This window comes from Patagioenas fasciata, chromosome 10 (genome assembly GCF_037038585.1).
Source record: "Patagioenas fasciata isolate bPatFas1 chromosome 10, bPatFas1.hap1, whole genome shotgun sequence".
Classification (NCBI taxonomy): domain Eukaryota; kingdom Metazoa; phylum Chordata; class Aves; order Columbiformes; family Columbidae; genus Patagioenas; species Patagioenas fasciata.
Window position 1 is genome coordinate 13,976,300 of NC_092529.1, and position 9,078 is coordinate 13,985,377.

General features: G+C 42.9%; 1 protein-coding gene across 2 annotated transcripts; it reads right to left on the reverse strand.

The window, feature by feature from the left end:
* Nucleotides 1–981: 981 nt before the first annotated feature.
* TRNT1 (tRNA nucleotidyl transferase 1) lies at nucleotides 982–7,580 on the reverse strand. Of its 2 annotated transcripts, none has more exons than XM_065846016.2 (8): nucleotides 7,474–7,580; nucleotides 7,184–7,331; nucleotides 5,557–5,750; nucleotides 4,845–4,983; nucleotides 4,465–4,591; nucleotides 4,040–4,233; nucleotides 3,623–3,873; nucleotides 982–2,365 (listed from the first exon to the last, which is right to left on the reverse strand). In XM_065846016.2, the coding sequence occupies exons 2-8, from the start codon at nucleotides 7,329–7,331 to the stop codon at nucleotides 2,117–2,119; spliced, it is 1,302 nt and encodes a 433-aa protein (XP_065702088.1). In that variant the 5' UTR covers nucleotides 7,474–7,580; the 3' UTR covers nucleotides 982–2,116. The 2 variants fall into 2 exon arrangements, with proteins under 2 accessions (XP_065702088.1, XP_065702089.1); XM_065846017.2 differs by having other exon boundaries at nucleotides 7,184–7,299; nucleotides 7,474–7,573.
* Between the last annotated feature and the right edge of the window lie 1,498 nt (nucleotides 7,581–9,078).

Below are 9,078 nucleotides of genomic sequence, written 5' to 3' on the forward strand. Positions count from 1 at the left end.
ACACACATGATTTATCTATAGCTCCTAAACTATATGTGTGTATATATATATGTACACACACACATATAAAAACATTTATAGAGTAACTATATATTACACCCCTACCATAGGCACACACACACATAATGTATCTGTTTCTGACTCCTAAATTTTATAGATACATAGATAATAGCTATTAAAATAACTATTTACATGATAAATATATTTTATATATATTACACCTGCCCTGCTGTGCCCACTCCTGCACACACACAGTGTGTATATGTATGGCCCGTAGTCCTTTGAATACAGTAAAACAGAAATGCTGGGATGATAGGCTAACTGGAAACCTCAAGCCTAAGTTGATATTTAAATGAGTTGTTTGAGCAAATGTGCCAATGACATTAAATTCAAAGCAGGACTGTTTAATTAAGATGCTGGCTGGTTTTCACAGGTGCTAGAAACTGGAAAGGTTTCAAATGTGTGTCCTTAAAAAAAAATCATCCCTAGAAGTAGAGTTTGACCCTGGTTAAAGTGTAGTTGCTAGTATTGTACCAACTCCACAGATGTTGCTTTAAAGGATGTAGTTTTGTGAAGTATTCTTTAAGACAGTCTGCTATAGTTCTAAATTTTATTACTTGCCTCCCTCCCAAGATTGCAGTAGTTCAATAAATTGCACAAGGAGGATTCAAATTAATTACGTAATTAAATCAAACATCCTCTTGTTCTTATGAGATTTGCCTTATTAACAGAGAAAAACAGCACTTTTTTCTTCCCTTCCTGTCTTCCTGAAGTTCCTAAGTACCTTTAGAATAATTTATTTAAAGTAACTGACTTCTAGGCAAAACAAAACCAAAAAAACAAAACAAAAAAACCACAAAAATCCCAAACAACAACCCACAGCTGGGAAGTTGTCTATAGGAAAGCATAAAGTGCTGATTTTTGTGGCACTGCTCTGGTATTATTGCCATCTAGTGTTACAAAAATGACATCTGAGGAAAATGAAGTCCAAACAATTTTATTAGTTACCATGGTTTTATGGGAAAATTTAAACCTGCAATAAAATTCATACACACAATAGCTGCTCTCAGAGCTGTTTTTCGGTTTTGTTTTGTTTTAAAAACACACCAAAAAAAGCCACAGATGCTAATACATGTTCATTAAGACCAGCCAGGAACAGCATCACTGCAAAAACCCACCTGTCACAGCATCACTTGGTGACTACAAACTCTTCCTTGACCCCGCTACAAGTTATCAGCTACTACATGCAAACAACTCCTTGTCTGGGCTCCTTCCCCCTCAGCTTTAACTCAGAGTTAAACCCCTTTAACTTCTTGGACATCACTTGGAAAGAGAGAGGAACAAAAGCAGGAATCAAGTACTGGACATGGACATTAACAGTGCGTTTCACACACCAAGCTGGAAACACTATAGACCCCTTCACCAGTTTTCTATGGATTTAGTTACTCAGTGATAAACAAGTTACTGGAAAACTACTGAAGAGACAAGAAGGTCATGACACTGACTCAGCTACGTCATCCTTTTAATCTAGAATTGATTCTTGAATTATGGAAAATAAAAATCTTTATAGAAAACAGAATTGCTTTACATGGTAAGACTGTTAGAGAACTGCTGGAGTATTTCAATCTGCTATCTAGACAGATAATTAAAGAGTTGAGCTCATTATGTCTAGGCGCTGTGTCACTCTCCAAGGCACAAAAAACCCCAGGATTTTACCTAGTGAAACATCTTTTGGGGAGGGTGGTGGGTTTTTTTGGTGGTTTTTTTTTTTTTTTTTTAGATGAAGCAAAATCCAAATGAGAAAAATCTTGATGTCACCTCTAATGCCCCAGAGTCAGGTAAAGTATTTTTACTTTATATTTTAATGATAAATAAGCTTATCATTAAAATACAAGAAAAAGAGTTAGTTAGAGAATGGGGAATTTGGCAAATAACGTTTTATGTGACTACAAAATCTCTCTTTGCAGAAATTATGAATTAGTAACAGAACCGCGCTGTCTGAAGATCTTAAATATGACAAACACTATATTGGCTGTGTGTACAGTGACAAAATATTGACTGGTATCTCACTCACGCGTGGAACAGGGCACAATCAGTTCTCTACTATTATTCAGTTTTACGACTTCTTCAGGCAACTTAACAGTTCTTCTTTATCCATATGGTATCCACTCTTCTTCCATTCATCCCTTAACTGCTGTAATGCTGCTCCAATTTCTTTTCCAGAAGACACACCCATTTTTCTTAAATCATGACCACTAACAGGGAAAATAGGAACAGTCCATTGCTGCATTTCTCTTAAAAGATGTTCCTCTCGTTGGTATTTTAGAAGCTCACAGATCCTGGAATTTGTATTAGCTTCCCTAGACTAAAAGAAAAAAAACAAGACAGGATTCACTATGAAACAGTAGAAAACAGCTCAAATTGTGCTCAACATTGCGTTATTCCCATGACATCTCATTAGGCAACATCTGGATAAGATGGAACTGTGAAAGCGAGGACTTCTCCCGCCTCACAAGTTTTAAAACTCAGTTCTAACTTGGAGGCTCTGGAAGATCCTTGGAGACTTCTGGAATTCCAGGTAATAGCTGTAACCATCATCTTCAACCTCCAACTGGAGAGGAACTATTTCCTTCCCTGTGGGAGCCAGGCCTCACTCAGACTGCTGTCTGTCACTTTCAGTCTCAGGTACTGCTATCAAAGTGCAGAACTTCAACCAAAAATTACTCCAGCTTTTCTGTGGAAGAACGTCACAGTCTGCCTACTTCACAGCATGCCTCCCGGAGAACACAAACTGATTCTCCTCAAATTGCACCAGCTTTCAGTACATGATTCAAGAGCTGAACTGCACATAAAAACCTGGAGTTTTGAGGTCCAGATCCCTTCTCAAAGGGGAGATCAACTGGGACAGCACAGCAAACTGTCAGTCCCTACATATGGTCAGAGGAAACTTGTTTCACATGATTGACCATGACATTTTTCAGCCTGACTCAAAGGCAGGTTTTTTAAATCCAATCAAAAAATTGCTATAGAACACAAGGTACTCAAAACTGCTAAAAATACAGTAGGGTTTGTTTGTTTCAAATAATTTCTTAAGAATTAATTTAGAGCCTCAGTATTTTGGATAGGAAAGAAAAAGACTTTTGTACCCAAGTAGAAATTATGGCTATTTATCCTCTTGCAAAACTATATTAAAGGAAAATAATATTTTTGTAGCCAAGTTTTTGGTTTATGTTGCAGAGACATGCCAGGACATTTGTGTTAATTTCTGGTCCCCTCTCCAGAGGAAAAACAAAAAGGAAAACCAAAAAACCAAACCAACCCCATCTTAGTTCACTGGAACAGGTATCAACAATACAAAGAGATATTACTGCAGTTAATATGATGATCTTACGCTGCCAGCAATCCAAATCTGGCTAATACCTTTTGTCAATACATCCCACCTTTCTGATGGAAATATCATGTTCTTTAAAACCCTGGTAAAAATTTGCCTAAGACAAATAAGTCTGCCGACAAAAAGGTTCTTACTTGACTCTTGAAGGCCCTTTCTTTCCACTAAGCACCACCATCTCTGCTACCATGTCAAACTGGAAATTCAAAATAAAGCAATATGAAATATGCTTACGTCCATTATGAAGTCCTGATACGGCCTCAGTGGTTCTGGACCCATAGCTTTGGTTAACTCTTGCCGGTGCTTCACTAAAAAGAGACCAAGGTTTTTTTCTTCTTTTGAGATTTTCAGCCTCAGATCAAGGTTGGTGACATCATCCTTTGCCTTGAACAACGATGTCAGAACAGTCATCGGTTTTGGACACAGATTTTGAATATTTTTAGAGACTCTGTCAAATTCCTCTAAATTTCCATCAAGTGGTAGTCCTAAAACAATACACACAAAAAAGCGCAAGAAAGAGTGTTAGCAATAAATGGGGGAAAAAAATACTCCGATTTATTTCTAGGTAAAAAGTTTTATCTCATTTTGCCACGCTGCAGTTCTGTTTGTATATGATATAGGAGTAGGAAAACAATCCTCATTTCACTTTACCTATGTATTGGGCAATATCCAGCTCATACATAAGGCGAACCAAATGATTTACATGATTTCCAAGAAGAATTTTTTTCAGTTCCATCCAAATCCTTTCTCCTGAGATTCCAGCCAAACCGTTGGCATTTTCTTTAACTGCTTGCAGTGTATTAGGTTCATGATCACCAGGTTTCTCTGCAATTCTTCCATAAAATCTGTCCAAATAAAGCCTCTGTATGTTAGACTGAGATCATTCAATTTATTACTGCTATTCAGAGAATCAATGCCATGAAGGTGTTAGATATTCAAATTTCAAATACTAGAGGAAACTTTAAAATATGACAATTACAACTCTATTTACATCACTGATCTCTTTTTGCATGTTTCTGAAACCTTCTGTAATGCTTAGCTCATTTTTTTAAGCTAGGAAAGGCAAAACCTAGTACCTGAAATATCTTAAGATTCGTAAATAATCTTCTTGTATTCTCTCACTTGCCTTTCCTACAAATCTAATTTTCTTGTTTTTCAAGTCTTCATATCCATTAAAAAAATCATACAGCATCCCATCCAAACCTAGGAAAAAAAAAAGAAAAAAACAGAAGAATATGAATTTACAAACATGGCTGGCATAATTAAGCACTCTCATTTGAACATATGGAGGACAAGTTGTGTGATTTGACCTGGTTGGTCAGATCATCTTACATATTTGTACAGATATTTCAACTGACAGCAGTACAAAACCAAAACTGAAACAGACTGGGAGAATTTACTGCCTTAATTTGAAAAGCAGTATTTCATCTAAATATTTGCTTCTGAAATAATTTACCTAAAAACATGGAATTGACAGTCAGATCCCTCCTTTCAGCATCCTTTTCCCAGTCAGTGGTGAATTCAACCTCTGCATGTCGTCCATCGGTGACAACATCTATTCTAAGAGTAGTAATTTCAAAATTCTGTTCATGGAGCTGCAAATCCCACAGACATTGTTACTTCAACACAATCATGAATAAAATGTAAAAGCGGTATAATTGTACACAGTGCTCAAGCTGGATACATGCAAACCAACAGGTACCATGTTTTCATATAAGGCAGAAAACCAAGAAATACAAATGCCTGAAAATATTCATTATTCATTTTCTAGATAGCCTGCAAAAATCTTCCTGTAGAAGGCAGAATAAGAGGCAGAGGAATGAGCAAGGTAGAGGAAGGAAGACTTGGGAAATCAGGAGCAGGGAACACCAGGAACAACTTCCCCACTTTATCTGAATATTTGGGTGGCCTACGTTATATTTATAGTGATGACACAGCAGCATGAATGGGTTATGCAGAGGTAAAATGCTTTAGAATGTGGTAATCAATGGAGTTCTACAAACAAAAAGTAATTAAAAAAAATAAAATAAATCACTCCATACCTGAAAGCAGGCTCTCATTTAAACGCTTACTTTAACAAAGAAGGAACATGCTACCAGTTTTCTATTGGAAATGCTGTACATTCACAGATACGGTTAGAAAAGATCCAAGTCAAATCATAAACCAACCCTGGCAGTAATGGTTCCATGTTTTTCTCCTTTGTTATTGATCAGGCGAACACCAGCAGATGTGAACATTTCCTTCATCTCTGCTGGCGTAGCTGTAGTGGCAAAATCTATATCTTGTGGTGTCATTCCGCTCAGTAAATCCCTCACAGCACCTCCTGCTATTCTCAGCTCATAGTTCTTCTTCTCAAACAATTCTGGGAAGGGAAGGAAAAGCACCGTCTCAAATAAAAACCATAGCACACTGTCAGCCGTAACCTAACTTTGCACAAATTAAGATCATAGATGTGAGAATACTTACTAAAATAGGCAGTAAGCAGCAAGAATGTACACATCTCACAGCTTCACGCAAAACACACAGATCAGGTACACAGCTAAGCACCCACATCTATTTTCCCAGTCATTTCTGATGTATTTTTCTGGGGCATTTCTGATAATTTAAGTATTAACAGGTTTGATACTGGGGGACTTGAATTAATACTGGGGGACTCCGGGCTGTGGAACACTTTAGCAGTCACAGAATCACAGAATGTCAGGGATTGGAAGGGACCTCAAAAGATCATCCAGTCCAATCCCCCTGCTGCAGCAGGAACACCCAGATGAGGTTACACAGGAAGGTGTCCAGGTGGGTTTGAATGTCTCCAGAGGAGGAGACTCCACAACCCCCCTGGGCAGCTTGGTCCAGTGTCTGTCACCCTCCCTGAGAAGAAGTTCCTTCTCAAATTTAAGTGGAACCTCGTATTCCAGTTTGAACCCATTACCCCTTGTCCTAACATTGGCTGTCACCGAGAAGAGCCTGGCTTCATCCTCGTGACACTCACCCTTTATATATCTGTAAACATTAATGGGATCACCCCTCAGTCTCTTTTCCAAGCTAAAGAGACCCAGCTCCCTCAGGCTTTCCTCACACGGGAGATGCTCCACTCCCTTCATCACCTTTGTTGCCCTGCACTGGACTCTCCAGCAGTTCCCTGTCCTTCTGGAACTGAGGGGCCCAGAACTGGACACAATATTCCAGATGTGGTCTCACCAGGGCAGAGTAGAGGGGAAGGAGAACCTCTCTGACCTATTGACCACCTCCCTTCTAATACACCCCAGGTACCATTGGCCTTCCTGGCCACAAGGACACAGTGCTGGCTCATGGTCACCCTGCTGTCCACCAGGACCCCCAGGTCCCTTTCCCCTACACTGCTCTCTAATAGGTCATTCCCCAACTTATACTGGAACCTGGAGTTGTTCCTGTCCAGATGCAAGACTCTACACTTGTCCTTGTTACATTTCATTAAATTCTTCCCTGCCCAACTCTCCAGCCTGTCCAGGTCTCTGGATGGCGGCACAGCCTCTGGCGTGCCAGCCACTCCTCCCAGTGTCAGCCACTCCTCCCAGTCAGTAGCTGACGAGAAAAGAGCTTAGCTTTCTTGTGGCAGAGCACAGTAAACCGTGAATCCAAATTTCTTCAGGAACAAAACACCCAGGGCAGCTGATGAACACCGAGCTCCACCGCGTCCTTTGCGACACTTTGCAGTGACAGCGGCCAGAGCCGAAGAGCAGCGCAGACCCAGGACACAGCAGCTCCCGGGCACCCTCCCCTGCCCAGGGAAGCCCGTCCCCCCGGCCGGTCCGTACTCACCCGCCAGGCTGCGGAGCCCCGGCGTGAAGAGCGCCTGGAACTGGGGGGATTGCAGCTTCATGGTGCCCGGCGCCCGGTGCCGCAGCCGGAGCGGCGGGAGCAGCCGCAGCCCGGCCCTGCAGGGCAGAAGCAACAGCTCAGCCCACATCTGGGGAGAAACAGCGACACGGCGCGTCAGCCGCGCCGGGCAAAGGGGACCCGGCCTCCTCCCCTCCCTCCCCGCCACAACCGCCGCACGGAGAGACCCATTCCCCGCAGGCACAGAGACCCCGGCCGCCCCATCCACCCACCCGAGGAGCAGCAGCTCTGGGCCCAAACAACCGGCTCCCGCCGCCTGGCTTCTTTCCGGCGCCGAGCGATGAGCTCAGCGGCGCGACACGGCCCCGCCCGGCCCTGCCCCCGGCGGGAGGCGCGGCCGGACCCGCCCAGCGGGCGGGAGGGACGGGAGGGGCCGGGTCCTGCTGGGGTGGAGGGGGCAGGGGAGGGGTGGGGCCGCCGGGCGGGGCTGTGGGCGGTGTGTGTCCCGGAGGAGAAGGGGCTGCGCAGGGCTGAGTGCCGCGGTGGGGCCGTGGGCGGTGTGTGCCTGCCGGTCCCACCTGCGTTTGTCCCGGCAAGGAGAGCAGCACAAGAGAAGGGAGTTACGAAACTAACAGCGCGAAATAGAAAACTTTTACCGTGGGTTGATTTCAGCTTAGAGAGAAAGGATTACAAAGGGGAAAAAAAATGTTGATACTGGCACAACTGTGGCTAAATAAACGGACTGATTGCCCCAACACACCACTTGTGAGATGGCTTCAATAGCCACTGAAATAACCCACTGCCGGTGTAAAACTGTGGGCTGCTGAGCTGTGTCCACCAGGTCACAGCTGCTGAACTGTGAGAAGCGTCTCTGTGAATTTTAAATATTAGGTTTGTCAGCACAGATTGAGTAGATTTTTCCCTGCTGTGCAGAGATGTACGGTCAAGACAGGGTAACGTGGGAGTCCTGGGGATCTGGTACAGTTGGGGTGTCAGTCTGTCCCTCCTCACAAGTGTCACTTCACTGTTGTGAAATCACTGAAATGTCACAGCGTTTGGCCAACTGCATGTCCCCGGGCTTGATGAGACCACAGCTGTCCTCGGTCCCCAATGTGCTGCTCCTGCCGGGCGGTATCTCAGAAGGGTTGGAAGGAGCAGAGCCTGAAGGAAGAGCTCATCCAAATGGGAGTTAATTTGGAGTGTGGTTCTCTTTGAAGCCTGAATAAATTGCTGTATTAGCAAAAACAGTGCTACGGGTTTCGAGGTAACTGAGAAGAAACATAACACACATCTATCCAGCCTTTTAAACACCTGATGAATCAGCACCTCTCTCCAGACTGGAGGATGCTTATGAGCACAAAAGGTTTTGGTGTTTTTTTTTTTTTGGAATGACCTATTCCAAAAAAGCATCTCGGATGTACAGTGATGTAGTCAGGCCTATGTAAGAACATAACCTTTACTTACTCTTTTTTTGGTGACTACTGTTTATTATTAAAATCCTGCTTCACCTTTAGAAATAATCTGTTTTCTACAGAAACATTTCAATGTAGATGTCAGAGTTCTTGGCCCACTAATTAGCTGTTTACTCAGAGACATATGAGCTGGCCAAATCTTAGGCAGTCACCTAATTTATCTCTGTGCCTGACAGCAGGATTTGATTACGACTGTCATTGCAGGTTGGTGCTTGTCTATAGATGCCCAGTGACAGTTTGTTTCAGTCCTCAGGCATCTGCCTCCCTATCCAATACTGACAGCTTTCCCTGACATCTAACCTGAATTTTACTTGTCATTATCTTCTAGTCCCAGCCCAATGGACTTGGAGAGAAGCCTTAACGTGTTACAAGTCTTCCCTTAACTTGCCTCCTCACTGGTACTTT

Coding starts and splice junctions, on each gene's coding strand:
- TRNT1 (XM_065846016.2), bottom strand. CDS start 7,331: ATGTGGGCTGAGCTGTTGCTTCTGCCCTGCAGGGCCGGGCTGCGGCTG. Junction 5,751..7,183: donor GGGGCTCCGCAGCCTGGCGG/GTGAGTACGGAC, acceptor TTCCCTTCCCAG/AATTGTTTGAGAAGAAGAAC. Junction 4,592..4,844: donor TGTCAATTCCATGTTTTTAG/GTAAATTATTTC, acceptor TTTTTTTCCTAG/GTTTGGATGGGATGCTGTAT.